Source organism: Conger conger, chromosome 5 (genome assembly GCF_963514075.1).
Source record: "Conger conger chromosome 5, fConCon1.1, whole genome shotgun sequence".
Taxonomy (NCBI): Eukaryota; Metazoa; Chordata; class Actinopteri; order Anguilliformes; family Congridae; genus Conger; species Conger conger.
Window position 1 is genome coordinate 42,338,405 of NC_083764.1, and position 21,142 is coordinate 42,359,546.

Genomic DNA, 21,142 nt, shown 5'->3' on the forward strand with positions numbered 1-21,142 from the left:
CAAGTAACTACAATTTTGCATATGACATATTTATCATGCAAAGTATAAAGCGGTGGTGGAAAAAGTACCCAGAAGTAAGTTATAGTATGGGTACTGAATACAAATCCTAATTAACCCCTTAAGTAAAGTACCTTTTCTTGACACAAGCTTAAATGACATAACCAAAATAAAATGGTTATTATTCTTGAACCCTTTTGACTACAGGCATAATCCTGGTCTCTTCATTTCAAAGAGTCAGAATTCCTCATAATATTACTAAAACAAAGTCGCAGAAGCTCAAATAGAGTGAAATCTGTACTGGATACAGATTACTGTAGCTGTGGCTGGTGCGCTTAGAAACACAATGGAGTCAAGTCACAACACTGGACAAATCCCCTTTCAAATTTGAGGACAATATCACTCTGCATTCTAACATTCTGCATAGTTTTTTCTACTGTTTTTCCTTCTTTTTTTCCACCCCTGTCCTGCCAAATCTGAGTATGTCCAGCACCTGAGGGAGTGGCATACTTGGGCCACTGCCCTGAGGGTGGGGAGAGGGATTCGACCGGGAAGGTCTGCTACATACAAAGTGCCCCTCATTGCCCCACGGTCTGGGGCATGAGTTCATGCAGCTTGAAGAAAGCGTGCAAATCTCTTTTCTGGGCAGGGTTGTAGCAGTAAATTGTAAATTAAAAAATATATATAATATTTTTCCCTGAAATGTAATTGAGTGAAACTACAAATATACAAATTTACAAACACTCAGGTAAAGTACAAATCCCCCAAAATAGTACTTAAGTATAAAATTCTACTGTAAATTTCACAAACTGGATTTTGTACTTTCTTAGGTTGTGTGTGTGTGTGTGTGTGTGTGTGTGTGTGTGTGGTGAATGCCTATGTGTCTCTGTGTGCATTTGAATTAGATTTTGTTTTCATTTTTGCATATCCCCAGTCACTCTACAGTATATCAGATCAACAACATCCTAATGCTAATCATTCTTCTCTTGAGCAGAGCGCACAGGAGTCATTAAACGTAGCAAACAATAGTGACAGTTACAGGCTCCCTTCAGCGTGAATGTGCTAGTCATCACAGGGTTGTTTGTACATAATGTCTGGGTAAATTGTGGGTTAGAATATGAACCTGTAGGCACTGTGGTGAGGGATTTGAACACCTGAATGCAAACTCTTGTAATAACAGGCCTTGCCCCCTCATTTATTTCTTTAATTTTTAAGATCATGTCAGTCCTAGTGTAGAGGCAGCTCCATTGATTTATACTGTGTTGTTAAGGAAATTGTTGAGAGGAAACCCACGGTTGTTTGTTTAATTGAAGTTCACCAGGAAACAGCTGCACTCATAAAAGTGACTTATAGAAGACTGTGTGCCTGGGTGGAAATAATAGTCAATGAAACGCTTATCACTTTGTTATCTCCATTGCAGAAGTATCAGCAGATGGAGTTGTGCCAAAGTCTGCTGTTAGTTCTAATTTCTGACATTTTAAATGGGAAAAGTTTTTGTAACATCTGGAGGACATTTTAACATCAACAGGGGACTCCAGATTGAAGCAATGGAGATCCAAAAATTATACCATTATACTTTACAGGTAGGAATATTTTTTAGGCTACCGAAGCCTAAGTAGGTTAGCCACTGGTATACAAAATTATATTTGAAAAAGAAATGACCATATCTTTGCTACTCCTTAGTTCAGAGGTGTCCAATCTTACCCGGCGTGGGTGCAGGTTTTTGTTTTAACCCAGCAGTAACACACCTGATTATACTAATGAACTAATCGTGGTCTTTAATCAAGACCTTGATGAGTAGAATCAGCTGTCTTAGTCCTGTGCTAAAACAACAACCTGCACACACGCCGACCCTTTCTGGATAAGATTGGACACCCCTGCCTTAGTTGGTAACCGAAACAGCACACAGTTAATAAATGGATATAAGTTTAAGTCAAATGCTCAAATCCAAGTAGGCAAAGTCCTTTACTTGCAATACTGCATGACCATGTATGTGTGCTTATCCAAACACAGAGACTTGTGCTGTTGTTCTTAAACCCTCTGTGTAAGTCTATCACACCGCATTGATCCTTTGTATGATTTGTTAGATATTATTTGGATAAGTGTGACTACAGTGGTGACTGGCTATTTGGTTGAATACAGTAGTCGTGTTGTTACACATGACCCAAACTACCTAAACATGTAAAACTATGTGCAGGCCGTATGCAAGCCATAGTACAAGTCATACGTTGGCCTGTATTCAATTCACATTTCACAACTAGTTTGAGCCATTGCTGAACTCTGCTTGTGAAGATGAAAAACTAATCCTTAGTTTTAATAGTTAATTCCACAGTTAAGGACAAATGTTGACTTAATCCCAGCTATAGCACAAGTATACATCACATCAGTAGATATTTACTGTATTCTATCTATGGATCGATTTATTTAAACACGCTTCAGATTGTGCAGCCCTGCTAGAAAGCTCTTCTGTGAGGGAAAACCGTAAATGTAACGTAGGACAAATATGCAGTAGGCCTGTTACAGAGGAGTGCTTTTACAGAAGTTAACCATACAATAACAAATAAATTATCCTGAGAGTGGACTTATGGCTGGTGATGGTTGCTGAGTTGTGCGGCTGCCAAAAATGTTTCATTTGTGCTAAGGGTTTTTTTTCTTTTGCTCAAAAGTGTTTATTATTTCTATATGCAGCATAATCCTGAAGCAGGAAGTGCTTTTATGTGAGGAGCAAATACGTGACAATTACCCTCTTGCAGTGTTTGTCAAAGGAAAGGATTATTATTGTGTAGTAAAGTTACTTTATAAAGGAAGGTCAACATCAGCCCAAAGGTATCCCCATGGCTCACTTGACATAAAACATTGTGAAACAATATTTCTGCGTCAATGCTGGAAATAGACACCAAAAAACTTCCTGCCTTTCTCTAGACCCAGCAAGACACCAGATATGGACAATGGGTCCTGGAGATATCGAGGCAAAGGAATTTCTTGCTGTACGCTCACTGATGCAATTATGTTGAAATGTTAGTGCTATTAATCAGCTATCATCATATCATGCGAGAATCACATTAAAATGTCATCTGTTGCTCAAGCCACTTCACATTATATCCACTTCACATTATATCATTACAGTGCAATGATTTTACGCTCACGCCAGTGTACATGCTCATGAATGCATGTTTGTGGTTGCTTGCAGAATTTGAACATCTTGACAGCAGTGCCCATCCCATTACTGACATTTAAGAGATAGCTGTGGTGAATTATGAATGGCCTGTGACATTGCCAACAGGGCTGTTTAATGTTCACAGCCCAGTATTTCAAAATGTTTTTGGATAGGATTTCACTAATTGGATAGGATTCAATCTCAAAATTGGGTATTTCAAAACCAGAAGCTGTGAACCTGATCCTAAAATTGGGATAAGGATTTTGTCATCCAATCCTACCTAGAATCTAAATCAAATGTTGGTTTTGGGTATTACCTCAAAGGCTAAGGTGGAGATTAGGATAAATTTGATACTGAACATGAGGATAATCTTGATCCTGCTAAAAGGGTGGATTCAGGATGGATTCAAACTTGATGTAGGGCCATGTGGGATACATGGCACATCTGTAATACATTGTTTTATCCAGTGTTTGCACATTAATTAACACAAACCCTTGTAATATCCATTTTAAATGGACAATAAAATATTTTGAAGAAGAACCCACAACCACTAAAAGTCATCCAAAGAAAGCCATAAAAATTGTAAATGTGTCATTTGAAATATTCTGTTATCTACTCTAACATAATTGCCTAACTGATAAGTGCAAAAATAAGAATGCCATAGTTCTTCCTCAGAAAATGCTATGTTTTCACTGTAGTGAACCATTATTTTAACTACGGTGGATTGATCAGTAAAAACATTATGTCAGTGTTTTTTTAATTATTTGTATTATTCAGTGAGACATTGCATTTTTAAATGAGACTGACTTTGGCCCATGTATTGTGGACTAAAGCAGATGAATAGGACTAATTATGCAAACTGAATTCGGAAATGAGACTGACTTTGGCCCATGTATTGTGTACTATTGCAGATGAATAGGACTAATATGCAAACTGAATGACACATTTTCGAACATATCTGTTATCCAGATATTTTAGTATCTGGATCAGAATAATCATATCTTTCAAAAACCAAGACAAAACCAACAAGATCAATTTGATCTGGGATAGCAAAACAAAAAAGGTTTAAATACCAAATAATTCTGATCTAGATGAAAGGTTTTTGAAATACTGGGCCCGGTCCTGTGCAGCTAACCCAGGCGGAGTGCAGGCCTTCAATAAACCAGAGCATGATGTGGCAGACACCCCTGGGCAATGCTGTGGCTACTTATGCACCAATCTGTCAGGCTGTCACCTACAGTTGGCACTGGTGTGGTTAGGATCTCTTATTAGACCACAGACTCAACACAGGCTGAAGCCAAACCAGTGAATTCTGAAAACTTTTAAGGAACTTTTGTACTAATTTGAGAGTCACTCCACAGAAGCAGACAATTTCAAGAAAGGAATTGTACCATGAAGGTCTTCTGGATACCAGGTTTTTGACAGTAAATGTGAGTGGTTTCCTTGCTTATCATAGTGGACTTCATTCCTAAACATCTCAAATCAGGGGTGAGGTTCCTCCAAGACAATGACTGTTTGCTTAGGTAAGCATGCTTTGATTTTAGATTTTTTGATTTTGTGATGGTATAGCAGGGTTAGCTCCGCTAGTACGCTAGTAAGCACAGTGAGGTGCAGGAAAATGAAGTCTGGTCGCAGGTTACCGCAACAATGCTCCCTGATGACGTAACCCTCAAATACAAAATAACTTTGCCCTTGGCTAGAGGTGTCACTTCGTATTTTTTTTTTTGTCTTTAGCTGACTGATAACATGTTCGTTCAACACATATTTGGATGAGTGAGAGGCTGGGGTTCAAATCCCACCTCAGACTTTCTCGCTTGTTACAATGGCTGCCAGCTATTTTAGTGTTAATGTATGATAGTCTCTGCAGTACAGGGTTGTGGGTTTCAATGACAAGTTGATCATTGTTGTTGTATCTATGAGTATCAACTTACTCCAGTGTAGTGTAAATCTATATCCTGAAAGTCCAGATCATTGCAACCTTTTAGACTGTTGGTGAGCAACAATGTTTTAGTAATGTTTTTGCATTTTCTCTTTTTTATAACCTCAAAGCCACAACTTTCCTGCTGCTCACATGAAAATGCTTAAGGTTATGTTCCACCAAAAATGCATCTTTGGTCTTCCAGATCATTTCAGAGGTACATACTTCAATTATCGCGAGGTATCGGCTTGAAAAGATAAATTCCGACAGAATTTATAAATGAGCTCATTTGCATACTTTATTCAAGGTGGCGGAAATGACAAATACATTTTTTTTGAAGCAGTTTATAATCTGAACCATGTAAAATGTTGTTAAATTCCTTTCAGATTTAAATAAGACAGTTTGAAGATTGCTTTTTTTTTAAACAATCTTAAACAACAATTTTTTTTTACCACCAGTACCAATAGTCATTTTTCTATTATTTTTAATTTTTAATGAAGAAAACATTTGTGCTGTACCCACTGCTAAAGCATATAACAAGAATATAATTGGCTCAAAACACTCTCCTGGATATGGAGTATAGGTTTGCAAAGTTTCATGATAGGATGAAAAATCAGGTTTTGAGAAAATTAACCAAAAATAGGAATGGTAAATAATTATACAAATTTCACCATACACATGGCGTAATCATTCAAAAGGTGGTATTATCCTGAAAGTTGAGTAGTTGAGAGATGATTTACAGCAGTAAACATAAAATGGTCAATTTGACTGAAAATTGGATTTTTTCAGTGGAACAGAACCTTAAATTATTTTGGTGACCTGAAAAAATTGCGATGATAGCCTTTTTCCAACTCTCTATAACCTAAAGAAACATTTTGTTTTACATGTTGTTTTAATGTTGGCATTCTGAGAACAGCTAGAGACTGTAGAATGTAGAATAGTTGCTAGAACTTTGTGCTTAGTGACAGTTCCTTTGTGAAGAGTGATACTATGAAAATTGGATTCAGGGATTAAGTCTCATTGAACAATTAAGTCCAATTGTTTCAGTTGTCAAACAAATTTCACAGCTTAGTTTCAATAGATGAAATAATTATTGTTAAACATTTGCTTAGGCATTTGCTACTGTTCTCCATGTTTCTGTAACAGTGGCACATATTTGTGTTTGCCTCTGATGCTTTACGAAAGCTGTTTAGCAATCTGTTTTGTGAGAATTAAATATACTGTACTGATACTGGTCTCTAGGTACTACTGTATGTTCTTCACTTTATAAATATTCATTCTTAAATAGAATTAAAAGGGACTTGCACATGTGTCCCAGGTCTGTTGTTATGGAGATGGATTATAATATAGCTGGAATTGGCACTTCTGTGGTTAATGTCCTGGTATTATAGCTGCCGTTTTTGATTCCCTCAGCTGCAATGGGGACCCATACTGTGCTTAATGCCCCAGTGTTGTAGTTATACAGTTTATTCTTGCAGTGGGTATGGGGACTCAATCCTATAATTAAGGTACTGCTGTTATAGTGATAGTTGATTCCTTTAGCTGGAATGGGGACTTACCCTGTGAGCTTCAGAATGGCAGTAGCAGACAATGATGCACAAGGCTTCAGTCCCACTTCTCCATTCTCCCTGCAGTTCTTTGTTCTGTGCCATGGTCTACTGCAGCTGACCCAGCTCCTCTACAGTTCATACCTCAAGAGCACCATCAGCACCATCGAGAGACGCTTTGGACTCAGCAGTTCCTCCTCGGGCCTCATTTCCTCCCTGCATGAGGTAGAGCGCCGCCTTGCAACCCTGAAGGACCAGCCTTTCCAACAGTATGGGAAATGAGCCAATAGATAAAGAGTCCATGATATGCTAGACTGTGGTCCGGACTTCATTTCCCATTAGCCCGCAGCTAGACTTCACCCAAGGATACTGCTACATTCTTGTTACTTCTCAATAATCTGTGTCTGAGCCTACAGTCACTGTTGCCAGTGTCTGCATGGACATAACTATGGCAGCTTTGGGTAGTGTTCTACAGAAACTATGCAAGTGTGCTGGTATATTGCTATGGGTTTTGATTATGAAATACTACGCATTGCTAGCATGTGAAATAAGATACGCAAAGTAATATTTTTGCAATGTTTTGGCTAATTTGCCAATTATACAAGACCATAGTGTCTCAGTGAGTAATTATGTATTTTTTTATTGGAGCCGTTCCAATTCTACATCCTTATGAGGACCAACTGCTGCATATCATTCAAAATGAGACTTTAGACTGTATAGTCTTCAGAGAGGATATTGTTATTCACAGATACATGCATACAAAGTACAGCAGAACATGAGACAAGGGAACAGAAAACAAGATGAAACTTCAACACTTCAAGCAGGGATTAAAACACCATCAATCACAGGTTCATGATAATTCTGATGCCGCAGGGAGTGAATGTGCTGCTGAACCAGCTGTTTTATAGTGTAGGCACCGGTACCTCCCATCAGACAGGAGGGTTTAAAAGTGGCAGTGTAAGCTGGATCAAATGTAAGAGTGGAGGCTTTGTGCTTGGATAGTTCTGGTGATGGTCTGCAGTTTACTCCCGGTCAGCATGGTGAAGTAGCAGAGATGCCTTTTACGAGTATACAGTCCACCATACTATTGTAGTGGGAGGACATGCACATACATGGTACACATAATCATGTAAATTCCATAACATGGATATGAGGGATGGCAGATGGTTAAGATGTTAGCATTTATATAGTGCCTTTATCCAAAGTGCTGTACAATTGATGCTTCTCATTCACCCATTCACAAACAAACTTACACTCACACACCAACGGCAATTGGCTGTCATGCAAGGCACCAATCAGTTTGGTTAGGTGTCTTGCTCAGGGACACTTAGACACACCCAGGGCTGGTTCCTCCGACTGCCAGACAACTGCTCTTACCTCCTGAGCTAATGTAGTTGCTACACATTGCAGTCTTTGACCCCTCCCCCCCCCCCCCCCCCCCCACACTCACACACACACACGCACACACACACACACCTGGGTCACACTTTATAGTAAGGTTCCATGAATTGGCATGAACTTATGTAGTTGTTAATTAACTACGACTGCAAAGTTAATCTGTATAGCTCTGCTAAAGTTTTGTACATCATTAATTCATGTTAATAACTACATTATGTCATGCCAATTCATATTGGAATGAAAAGGTCAGTTAATGCATTTGTTAATGGTTAACTAATTATTAAATATTAACTAATTCATTTCCTCATATGGTTTGCCAATGTCTTGCTGTCCCTGCAAAAACCCTGGTTCATTATTTGTCTGCCTGTACATGTCATCATTATGTGCCAAGTTCACTGATCTGAAGGCCTTTTGTCTCTGAACCAGGTTGGGAACACGGTTCTGATCGTATTCGTGAGCTACTTTGGGAGCAGGGTCCACCGGCCACGCCTCATCGGGCTGGGAGGTCTGCTCATGTCTGTCAGCGCCATCATCCTGGCCCTACCTCACTTCCTGTCGCAGCCCTATGTCAACTACTCCGTCTTATTGGGTGAGAACCACCTCTGTTTTTAGTAGGTGAGGTCATTGTTCCTGCACCTCTTTGTAAGGGAGAAGACAAGAGATGCATGCTGCTGGATTCTTTTGTCTGCGAGAATTGCACATGATTCAAAAGTAACATTCTGGCTTGAGTGAGAATCTTGTGGGATTTTTTCCAACCATGTCAAGGGTGAACTATTTTATTCACAAACAAAATTAGTCATATTAGTCATAAGAGAATATACTGATGTAATTGTAAATACCAATTGAGTAAAATATGACACTACCCAAGGCCTATGTTGGGCTGTCTTTTGCATATTTGTGGTGTAAGTTTGAGGTTCTGCTTGAATAGTGAATATGTAAATAATGTAAATATTCACATATTAAGATTGTTTGATCTCAATTCATGTTAGTTATGTTCCTTGATGGAGTACAAGTTGACTAAAATGCACAAATATATTTTTCATTTACTTGTTATTGTAATGGTATGTTGTTTCCTTCTTTGGCATAGTGTCCATTAGGAAAAAATGTTAGATATGCCAATGTCAAATGGGAGAACTTCTGGGTCTAGAATGTGCTAATGGAAAATAAGGGTCAATAATGATAGATAGCTTTCAAGGCCAAAGTAAAATAAATGGCAAAGGAGAATGTGAGAAGAGCAAAAAAAACCATGTGTGGTGAAAAATGTTTTCTTTTTGTTATGCCCAGTACAATAGAGGCTTTTGATATAATTCCACTTGTGTGCTTGGATCTTCCTTTCTTCTCAAATTCCTATGCTTTTCTAGGTCAGTGAGAGCTACATGTCAGTATAGTTTAAGTTACAAGTTCTCAAAATTAACAATATTATATCATTGTCTGGTCTTTGTTGTTATCTACACTGATGTTTATGGATGTGAGGACACATGCCAGATTTATTTTCTTTTCATTTCCCAGTGCCTGGATAGGTATTAGCCATGTGGAGTATGTGTGTCTGAATCCCCACACTGCACTCTTTCTACTTGACCAGTTCAAAACAACAAGGTTGAGATTGAGACAGATTTCAGTTCCTCTGTTTGTGCGCCGCAGACAAGCATGACGTGTGCGACCTCCAAGGGAACTCCTCCGCTCCAGAGAGCTGCGGGGAGGAGAGCTCCCGCCAGCTCGCCGACAAGAGCAACCTGTGGCTGCTGATGGCCATCGCCCAGCTGCTGTTTGGGGTGGGCACTGTGCCCATCCAGCCTTTCGGCATCTCCTACGTGGATGACTTTGCGGAGCCCGGAAACTCTCCTCTTTATATTGGTAACCGCCTCCCGGCTGCTAGCACACCTTAAGAGAGACATTAAGAAAGGCACACAGGTATGTTCATGTGTCTACTCATCCTTTTTCAGCCATCCTCTTCTCGGTCTCTGTGTTTGGGCCCGCCTTCGGATATCTGTTGGGATCTGTGATGCTCCAGATCCATGTGGATGTGGGCAGAATAAGCCCAGGTACTGCACTCCTACATCCTTTGATATGGTGTTTTTGTTGGACCGGTTGGCTCCGAGAAAAGACTTTCCCTGGCTTTATTTTTCATTTCCTCATTGTCTGTGTCCACATATCACATAATCATAGTCATTTTGAGACCCCTGAAGACACACGTACAGTATGTAACCATAACAGTCTGATAAAGTTTGAAATTTTTGAACAATAATAAGGGACCCTAGAGAGCGGAGCTATGTCGAAGCTTAGCTGAATATGTTTATTGTGAGCATAATATTAAAAGATAACAATAATAATAATTCTCTATAAAGGTTTAAAGTTACATAGATCATATTATACAGTCTGAAACCACAAAGCTGAAAATACATAAAATAAACATTAATAGTGCATTTCAAAATCAATCATGTACCAATTTCTACTGTCCAGTTATTTTTTTCCACTCAAGTTATGTTGAGACTTGTTTCAAGAAAAGCAGCTCTCAAGTTGAAGCAGTGATGTATGGTACATACAGTTCATGTGTTCGGTGGTCATTTTTTTTGCTGTACCCCACAGCCAGTGTTCAGGAGCTGACACCCACCGATCCACGCTGGGTCGGGGCCTGGTGGATGGGTCTCCTGGTCTCTTCTGGCTGTCTGGCCCTGACCTCCATCCCCTACTTGTTCTTCCCCAGGGAAATGCGACTGGAGTTGCATGTAGGTAGCTATATTTAATCTCAGACCTTCTCTCTGGACCTAAAGATGTGGGAAGCATCATTCAGTTGTAAATGAAACCGACAGTCACAGTCACACGCCCCCTCTAACATACACATACATACATGGTACCACTACATGGCACAAAACATTTTTCTGCACACACATACACACAGTACTATAAGACACAAACACCATCACACAGAATATCACCACCCCCACAGAACACACAGTTTTATGGCATTATTTGTTTGCTGATGGCGTGTGCACTTTTATGTGAGAGCCAGTGTGCACCAATGGGAAATAGCCAATAGAACATCTGTAAGGCAACAGTGGGAGCGGTAAATGAAAAACACCGGTGAGATATATTTGCTTTAAAACCTACAGTTTTCCCACCCTCATTTATCTGATAAGCCCTTGGTCTCTCCACCCAGGTTATTTAAGACTGCAACCATCAACCTCATCAGGAAAAGATATTTCCTTAAAGTAGATAAGTTATATTATAATAGACAGAATGTGCTACAATTTCTTTCTGGGAACTGGTGCACAGACATAGTCTTAAAAAAGAAATTGCTCAAAGAAAAGTATATCAATCATGGAAAATGTCCCTCAGTAGATTGTAGAAATACGTTTCTCACGTTGCCTTAGAAAAAAGGTTCAAATATAAGAACTCGGATTTTGTGTGCACCTTTGTGTGTGACAGGAATGAATTATTTTCCAGGATATAGGAGCTGAAGCCGACACTTTGAAAGGAGACCTAAAGAAGCCCGAGATATCTTTGTTTGGCTTTCTTAAGAGTAAGTTCTTTATAACACATTTTATTTGGTGAAGGTTTGTCTGTTGTACTTGTGTACCTCTAAAAACAATTCTGACATGCAAATAAATTTGGATTTTATTTTGTTATTTCCAACATTTATCCATTTTAATTGATGCTACTGTGTAATATGTGCCGCTGCCACCATATGCCAGTTCAGAGTGGTGTGTATCAGGGTGTGTCACCCAAAACCTTTTGAAGGAAACCGTCAACATATTTTTATCTACAAGAGGGGTCTATTCACTATTACAACTCTCCAAACCTTTCAGTAGATGTTTGAAGGAACTGTGTATATGTGGTTTGTTTGTGTGACCGTGCTCATGTACATTTCTCCTTCTGATCCAATGGCAGTGTTCCCCCGGCTCTTTGTAAGGCTGTTGCTAAGTCCACTCTTCTTGCTGCTGGTTCTGGCCCAGTGTTGTTTCTCCGCTGTGATTGCTGGCTTGTCCACCTTCCTTCCAAAGTTCCTGGAGCGACAGTTCAGCACCACAGCTGCCTACGCAAGCCTGCTCATTGGTGAGTTGAACTAATGACTTTGACCCTGGTCTGAAATATTTTACAAAAAAGTTAAAAAGCTATGCTCAAACTACTTGAAGACCAAAGAAGAGTAAGGAGTGCTGCATAATCCACATTCACCTGACCTCAACCCCATTGAATATTTATGGGGACACTTGAAGACTGACAAAAGCCAAGCATTCAGTAACATCACAAGATGCTCTTTGGAACATTATGCTGGTATAACATGAATCATCAGGTTTTGTACAGATTTCTCGAGTCCATGCCAGCTTGAGTGCATGCTGCCATTAAAGCAAAAGGGGGACATACCAAATACTAAGAAATTCTGAACTTTATGTACATTTTCACTCAAATTGTTATGCTGATAATATAATTTAGAATTAATTTTTCTAAAATGAAGTTAGAAAAGAATGCAAAATAGAAACATTTTCACGAGTAGACATTTGGACCCCACTGTACCTCTGCTGATTGCCCACCCCTCTCACCCCCTCTATCCCACAGGGGCCATCAACCTGCCAGCGGCTGCCATGGGCATGCTCGTAGGTGGGGTGATCATGAAGAGGACCAAGTTCTCCCTGAAGGCCATCCCCAGGTTCTGTGTGGCTGTGCTGTTTGTTTCCATCCTGCTGTTCATCCCTCTCTTCTTCATGGGCTGCTCCACACAGAAGGTTGCCGGGGTCAATGTCCCCTACAGGTATCATTCAGGCACGAATGGGGGGGTGAGAGGTTCCCTCATCTGAACCCATAACATAATACAATGCATTTTTATATTTAATTAATACACATTTATGTACTGGAGTTTCAGTATTAGGCCTCAGCCTCTGGACTAATCATCAGCAGTCAAACTGAAATCAAGCTTGTTTTGACTAAAACCAGAAATACCATATGTCTGGCCCTGCATGACCATGGTTGCATTCCCCAGATGAAGGTTATGCATAGTAGATATGAGAGACTGTTTTGGTTATTTCTGACTGTAAAGGCACAATGGGATGACCTCCCTGCTGCTCCATACTCAACATTGTATGACCAGCTCAAGCTATGTTTTGAAACAGCTGGTAGCTGGTCATTTCAAGCTGGTCATGGCTGGATTTTACTGATAAATGGTAAACCCAGAGGAAATGGTCTTGTTGGCACCAGTGCCCATTTTTGTCTCACTGAATGCTTTCTCTGAGTGTAATGTTTAGACTTATTATTATTATAAAGAAAAAAATGATGTTCAAATTCAACACATTTTCCAATTTATCAAAATTTGGGTTTATCATGAAGTAAGAGGATGTTTTGCATTTGTCATATTCAAGCAGATAATAAAATGCCTTGTCATGTTCAAGCAGATAATAAAATTCCTTGTCTCGCCAAAACAATCTCCATTCTCCAGGCCTGGCCTTGCATTACATGCTGAGTGATTAAAATAATCAACAAGGCCTGACTGTCAAAAGTAGGTGAAAGGAATCTTGTCTGAGGGACGGGCCTTAGAATTCCTTGGCAGTTGCATATACCCCGGCCTCATATGCAGGTTCCTCAGAGGGGTCAGCCGATTGGACAGCACAGGTTGAGAGTCTATTGTGGATGGACAGCACTGTCACACAGATTAAAATTAAGATTGAGTAGATGAAAAAAACACCAGTTAATTAAAGATAAGCTAAGGCATCGGACTTTCGTTTGATGCAGTTGCACACCGAGGACCAAGGTTGAGGGCTCGAGACATTGCAGCTTGCAAAAGTGTGTCGATCTCTTTCTGGCCGCCGGGGGGCAGGGTTGTAGCAGTGTTTCCTCAATATACACGGGCGATTGAAATAAACAATGTACAATTGGCCACCAAATTGGGAGGAAATGTGGAAAAAAAAAAGTTTGGCTTTATCAGCGATAGAATGGTGTATAGCATCATGCTCAATTCTTACCCCACTTTTTGAAATCTTAAGCATAAAAAATGTTAGACCTGTAGTGACATACTGTAACTATAGCTACAGTAGTGATAGTTGGAGTAGTTTCACGCCTGTAGCATAGGGGTTAAGATACATGACTGGTACCTGCAGGGTTGCTAGTTCAAGTCCTGGCATAGCCACGATAAGATCTGCACAGCTGTTTGGCCCAAGAAATTCTGGAATTAAAGTTAGAATTTAGATCAAAATTCAGTTTACCTGTTAGTTTAGTTTATTAAAGCCATTTCAGAATCAAGCTTAGCTGCTTACAGTTTGATTAACTTTAAGTGATTCTGATTGACTATAGCTAATTCTATTGGCTACTTCTAATTATTTCACAAAAAGCCTTGAATGGCGAACTTGCTTCCTGTGTTATGGACTCCTTTTAATCAGATTATGATTCAAATCAAAAGTATGCAGTAAATTGTGTTTTATTACTTATTATTTATTATTTGCCACAGCAACTGGTTTAAAAATAAATCATTTTTGTGCAGATCCCAGTCCACATGCAACTCCAACTGCTCCTGTCCTCAGAGTGCCTTCAACCCGGTATGTGGTTCAGACAACATAGAGTACATCTCACCGTGCCATGCTGGCTGCACCAACTTCTCCAAGGACCCTCAGACACCAAACAGGATCCAGGTGACTGTACAATCCTCCAGACCAGTGGTCTCCAACCCTGGTCCTGGAAAGCTACAGGGTCTGCTGGTTTTTGTTGTTACTCTGCACTTAATTAATCAATTAGAGAAGTTGGTTACACAGTTAACTCACCTCACCTGGTTACCTGGGTCTCAACAGGGTGCTGATTTTAAGGTGAAAACAAAAACCAGCAGACCCAGTAGCTCTCCAGGACCAGGGTTGGAGACCACAACTCCAGACTATTTGAAGCGAACAACATGCAGTTTCACAGGCCAAATGAGTCCGTACTGCTTTATAGATGCATAGCCACGGTGCTCTTCAGACAAATTGCAAGTGTCTCAGTTCAGCAAGCTGAAGCTGGGATGCTTTTTGCAGGGAAATCAAAACAAGGCTGTATCTTTCTGGCTTGGTGGTTGTATCTCCCCACAGATCTCCACTTATTTAACTCTAATTGAATCTAGATGGCCAATTAAGCCAGGACTGTTAAGGCATAACACAGCAGAAAAGAATTGTTGATAGATCAATTACCCAATACAGCCAATCTGTGATTAACAAAAGCATGAACAGGAAATGGTTTAAGTAGCACACATCACTTAATGTTTAGAAATAATCAATTTTTCTCATGTCTTTGGTATTTCAGAATTATTTCCTAGGCTACACTCTCAAAACAACAGACCGTGGCTTAAAAAGCAATTGTGAACAGGAGAAAGCAATTAGACTTTGTATTTGTATTATTCTGCATAGGCCAGAAATAAGCTCACCCAGGGACAGAATCTGCTAAGAAAAACAACAAACTATCTTCTACTATTGTTTCATTGCACAAAGTAGTCTTGGCATCTCTTATGGAGGGAGGCTTGCTGTTGGTAGGACTTCTCTGCCTCTTGGCACAGTAGCAGCTCTTCTCGATGGCCCCAGTAGTCCCCTGCCCCAACTGCATGTGTATTCATTCAACGCAATGAGGGCATGGCTCAGCTAATATACCCACTCAATGGAAAAAAGAAGCAGGATACACTTCTTGCCAGTCTCTCTTCTGAGTTGACAGAGGAGAGGCCTACAAATATATTTAGGTTTTGGGACGACCCAAACATGTTCTCAATCTCAATTTGTGCACAAACTGTACAAGTACATGGTTGAGCACACACTGTAAATCATTTAAACATTATAATATATAAAGTAATAACACACAAACAAGCTCTGATATGTCCATACAGTAGTACTCCTAATGAGACAGATGTGAAAATTACTTTCATGTGCCGGCAGTTCTACACCAACTGCAGCTGTATCCTGGACTCGGACATCGCGGGAAGCGCACAGCCTGGCTCGTGTGCAAACAGCTGCCCACACTTTCTCTTGCCAGTCATGTTCATCGTCTCCCTCTCTGGGTTCATTGCCAGTCTGTCCCACAACCCCATCTACATGATGGTTCTAAGGTAGGGCTAGCACTACCTTGCTACTGCTACAGTATTTCAAACTACTGCCCACATTCTGTGCTTTATAATGGATGGTAAAATGTTAGTAAAGATGGTAATAATGTATTTTACTGGTATTCGACAAAGAGGCACTGGGTAAGTGCATCTGTTAATTACATTAATGTGAATCACAATAATTTTGTCATTTGGTAGATGCTTTTAGCCAAAGCTGCTTTCATACGGTAAACAAACATGATACGGTAAGCAACCATAGATAAGGGGAGAGAAGCGTCTATTAGTTATATTGAGGCAGAAAGACTGATGCGTAATTTTGAGTTTTTAAACATTTGCAGAAGAACATCTCCAAAGATAAAAGCAAAAGTTATGAAGTTACTTTTGTGTTTTTCTCAATTTAGAACTGTCCCTCAGGAAGAAAAGTCTTTTGCTATTGGAGTTCAGTTTTTGCTCATGAGGATGCTGGGTACGTACAACCAATGGCTTCATTGGCAGTAAAATCAGCTTTTTAACATTTTTAATGTATACTGCGTGTGTAGTATGCAGAATGTCTGTTGCTCAGTGGTGGCTGTTTGTCCTGAGCTCAAAATTGAGGAGGCAGAAAATATCCCCTAAAACGAATTATTGGTCTTGACCTGTTTTCAATCATTTTCCTTGATTAACAAGTTTGCCAATGATGGAAATAATTTATTTGCAGGTAAACACATTCTTTATACACGCCATATTAGAGAGAGTAATCAATTCAATTTGAAACACTTTGTTGCTACAATTACATAATGTAATTCAATTTATAGGGATGACGCTGTATTTACAGCATACACAAAACAATCTACTGCATTGCAATAAAGGCTATCTAACCTGAGCTTGATTGTTTATATGACTAAATTTGCGTATTGATAGATACATATTTTTCATGAATATTCTTGAAGTATGACTGAATAACATTGATTTAAATGTGCGCAAATAAAGAGTTTTATTTCTGTTTTACCTAATTGAGTGGCTGCATCTTTTAGTGCCGAAACTTTGTGACTTCTTCACATTGTTAATTAAGGGAAATGATTGAAAAAGACCAATCATTAGTTTAAGGGGATATTTTCTGCCTCCTCAATTTTGAGCTCAGGAGCCGACACTGCTTCTGTTCTCTGTTGAATCCAGTTCAGTTGAATAGTTTTATTTTCAGATATGTATTAAAATTAAATATGAAATTCTGGTTTTTACTTTTTCTTACTGGCTTTCAGTTAGACAAGAATTCTGCTTCATTCAAGAATCATGATAAATGAGCAATTCAGTTCAATTAAACTCAATTATATTTGTACAGAACTTTTTGTTTATACTCTGTTGCAATGATACTTCATTGGAAAACAGGAACATATAAAGAATAGGAAAGACTAGCCTGAGCCCCAGAAAAAAATGAATAGAAAGTGAGTTAAAACCCAAGTGGGAAGAAAAACACTGTCACAAGAAAAAAACTCCCCCGTGGGAAGAGCTCTCAGGAGGAACTGACAAAGAGGAGCAGCCCATCCATCACTGGCCAGCCTGATGTCAGTGCTTATAGTTAGCCTAAATTGTAATAGGGAGGTAATGGGAAGTCTTCTGGGCAAGTAATAATAGTGGTTTGGGCCCAGGGTATTTGACTAGATCATAAAAAGGCAATGTCCTCAAAAGGACTGTTTATTAAACGATTAATAGGCAGATCAGAGGAGCAGGATGATGCATCTATGCCTTCAGGTTGCATGATGATAGAACGACACATTTTGTCTTGAAATGTCATTACACTGTATTTTATATCCTTGCCATTTAAAGAGAGCACACTACAGTGCATCGGTAAAAACTCTTTTCAGGACTTGAATTGCATTTTTTTACTGAAGCTAAACCGATGACCTGTGAATGATACAGCTAGTGCCGTCGTGACGTGTACAGAACAAAAAATGGCCCTGCCATCACCGTGTTTATTTTTTTTCCAGTTTAGTGTTGTAGCTCCCCCCGGTGACAGGATATGTACAGTAATACTCTAAGGAGAGGGCTATGCATGGTTATATAAAATATTATATAATATGATTATATTATGAAAAAATCTATCTAACAGCGTTTTCGGATGCTAACCGATGGTCAATCTCTCCACACCCCAGCATGGTTACCGGCCCCTGCCATATTTGGGACAGCCATCGACTCCACATGCGTTTGGTGGAAGCAAGTCTGTAGCAGGCTGGGATCCTGCGGCTACTACGACAACAACCTCCTTCGAAACAGGTAGGGCGGCAATGCACTCCACCGGCGGGCTAAAGGGGAAAAGGTCTGCTTTCATGTTAGGATTGCAAAGGCATTAAATGACATTACTTTCATTTAGCATACTTTTATCCAAAGCGACGTACAAAAAAGTGCACAAAAGGTCAAACTGCAGAACAGGTTAGATAAGCTACTATTCACAATGAATCAGATGTACAGCCTTCGACATTATGTCCTGTACTTGTTGCAAGTAGGCCAAGTCAGTAAGGGAATAAATGCAAATACAATAAAGAAACAAAACTGCAACAGTCCTAGATTAGATTACAATGTACTGAACCTGCAGGACCTGCAGGTTCGCAAAGTGTTATCGAGGAATTACCTGTCATCCCCTGTTCTGCCTTCTTGCAGGTACCTTGGCCTCCAGATGGGCTGCAAAATCATGGGCATCTCCCTCTTGGCCTTGGTAGGCTGGAAAGTACAGCGAACCAAAGAATACTACGTGGAGAAGAAACCAGAGGGCCCAGTCTGAAGTATCTCCTCCAGCAGCTCCTCAGACTCACCCCCCCCGTGACTTCCTGGTTTGAAGCGACGGTTTTTGCCGTGCGTTCTGGCTCCTTCCAAAAACCTGTCCAGCTTCAGGAGAGATGGAAAGGCCCCTCCCTGTGGAACTGGCTATCACATGAACGCTCAAGTCTAGAGAGCCTCAAAAGTGAGGCATCCCACTGAGTCCAGTGTCATAAACTCTGCCCCCTGCCAGCCTCCATACAAACAGGCTTTTCACAAAATGGTTGAAGAACTGAAAATGTCTTGCACTGAGGGTCATTCATTATTCTGCTCATTTGGTCCTTTTCATTTCTTCACTGCTGGCCATCCTGATGCTCAGATGCTACAACCTGCAGTTTTTTACTGGCAAAATATGAACTTTTTTTTTTTAACCTCAGAGCAACTTCCAGATCCCATGGGCTGAGTAAAAATGCCTCACTACAAAGCAGTCCAGTTTCTGGCTGTAAGCTACTTACACACATAGCTGGTGTACTTGATGCAGAATTTCCTATTTTGCATAGTTAAACCTGTGGATTAGGGTAAATACATATACCCAGGGAAAACGTTTCACACACAGTATGTAAACCTTGCAAGAGCTGTATTTAATAACTTGCATAATGTGTGCAGTGTATTACAAGGATTGGTATATATAAAAATATATTGTTTATGAAATGGTTAATATTCATTAAAAACTAGACTGTAAGCCAATACAGTGCCAATTTGAATGATTAATTAAAATAAGTTCGGTAAAATAAGTAAAATAATATAATAATCTGTTCAGGATCACATATTTAGAATGTGTTTATACTGTATGTTCAAAGCTGAAACAATGAATGGAATTGTGAGATGTACTGTAGTTGAGACAGTGAATGGAATTGCTACATGTATACTGTATTAGAGAGCTATTGACATGGAAATGGTCCACTTTTTCTTGTTATGAAAGTCAATGTTCATTTTAATCAAGCTCAATATTTACATTTACAAAGGATTTTATTTTTTAAAATGACTGTTACACAAAGAAGTGGTTAACATATAATATTTAAGATATTTTGTATGTAAATATTTATATTTTTTGTAAACCAATAACAATGTAACATCCAGTGCTGTAGTTATTCATTTCTTTGTTTGTAGAATCTTAAAAAAGTATTTGAATGAGATAATTTGTGAGACATGAAAAGTGGAAGAGGTTAAACAGATATAATCTATGATAATTTATCACTTAAAAGCAATATATTTGCCTGATGCATACAAATTGATTTGTTTTCTGATATAATAAAACTGAATTCTGTAACTGAAAATAATCGGACAAATGAACCTGGCTGAAACTAAATTATGATAGCTGTTTAAATATACCAATTTTATTTGATCTAAATAGATGACTAACTTTTATAGCTGTCAGCATTTATACTTCTAATGTATTTTTATGTCTTTTCCATGTTCACCGCTTATCGTAAATATTTTAAGGACACGTTGTAAAAATATGTCACCATATTTTTGTTAGTCATCCGAGTGCAGTACTTCGGCAGCGCCAGTCCAGCATGACGTAATTTGTGAGAGAGGCAGGGGAGGCCAGCGAGAGCGGCAGACAGACAAACTGAGGGAGGAGAGGCCGCGCAGGCGCACGGGCATCCGAAACTGACAGGAAAGGCAGTGCAGCATTCCCATCGCTTCGCGGATAGAAGCGCATCTTTACACGGACAGCATCCACAGCAAGAGTACCTGAACCGTGGGGAAACGCAGATTAATTGTGTACTACTGTAAAAAAGCAACTCAAACATGTCTGTGGGTGGTGACTTTGGGAACCCTTTGAGAAAATTCAAACTCGTTTTTCTAGGGGAGCAAAGCGGTGAGTCTTTCGTTTTTTAAATGTTGTGCTAAATTTTATTTCACCGGATTAACCTGGATACACCTGCTGGACCTGATTAAATGAATTATTGCCTAGTTGTGTCGAAAGAAAAGGTAGCTTTATAGAAAGCTCCGGTTTTATCAGCGGACTCTTAAATTTCAATTTGGTAACATTTTTAGGATTTTTAATGTCGATGAACCATGATGCGTATATAGGCAGGAATAACTCATTTTGTTGTTTCAAAAGCTACAAGTTTAAAGAAACGCACTGTCATAGTGGCTTGTTTTGTAATAATCCTAGCAACAACTATTATTTTCGTATATTGAGTTTTAAGATACTGCCTAACAAACATTAAGTAAATATTTAGACTGTATTGTATGTAGTGTTATTTCTATATAGTGCTGTCAAAAGCTATATATATATATATATATATATATATATATATATATATATATATATATATATGCATGCTACG

The 21,142-nt window shown here is 39.3% G+C and overlaps 2 protein-coding genes across 3 annotated transcripts in view; both read left to right on the forward strand.

The window, feature by feature from the left end:
• LOC133128467 (solute carrier organic anion transporter family member 2A1-like) overlaps window positions 1–19,921 on the forward strand; it is a 29,641-nt gene extending 9,720 nt beyond the window's left edge. For both annotated transcript variants that reach the window (XM_061242005.1, XM_061242004.1), the window contains 13 exons: window positions 6,707–6,844; window positions 8,444–8,606; window positions 9,659–9,871; window positions 9,961–10,059; window positions 10,604–10,743; window positions 11,462–11,537; window positions 11,906–12,070; window positions 12,572–12,764; window positions 14,484–14,631; window positions 15,889–16,058; window positions 16,454–16,518; window positions 18,182–18,302; window positions 18,687–19,921. In XM_061242005.1, the coding sequence (XP_061097989.1) occupies window positions 8,531–8,606; window positions 9,659–9,871; window positions 9,961–10,059; window positions 10,604–10,743; window positions 11,462–11,537; window positions 11,906–12,070; window positions 12,572–12,764; window positions 14,484–14,631; window positions 15,889–16,058; window positions 16,454–16,518; window positions 18,182–18,302; window positions 18,687–18,807 (1,587 nt within the window). In that variant the 5' untranslated portion in view covers window positions 6,707–6,844; window positions 8,444–8,530 and the 3' untranslated portion in view covers window positions 18,808–19,921. The remainder of the gene's footprint in view (window positions 1–6,706; window positions 6,845–8,443; window positions 8,607–9,658; window positions 9,872–9,960; window positions 10,060–10,603; window positions 10,744–11,461; window positions 11,538–11,905; window positions 12,071–12,571; window positions 12,765–14,483; window positions 14,632–15,888; window positions 16,059–16,453; window positions 16,519–18,181; window positions 18,303–18,686) is intronic.
• A 142-nt stretch (window positions 19,922–20,063) lies between these two features.
• Window positions 20,064–21,142, forward strand: part of LOC133128468 (ras-related protein Rab-6B-like) — an 83,235-nt gene continuing 82,156 nt past the window's right edge. Inside the window, exon 1 of the mRNA XM_061242006.1 lies at window positions 20,064–20,667. Within this exon, the coding sequence (XP_061097990.1) occupies window positions 20,598–20,667 (70 nt within the window). The 5' untranslated portion in view covers window positions 20,064–20,597. The remainder of the gene's footprint in view (window positions 20,668–21,142) is intronic.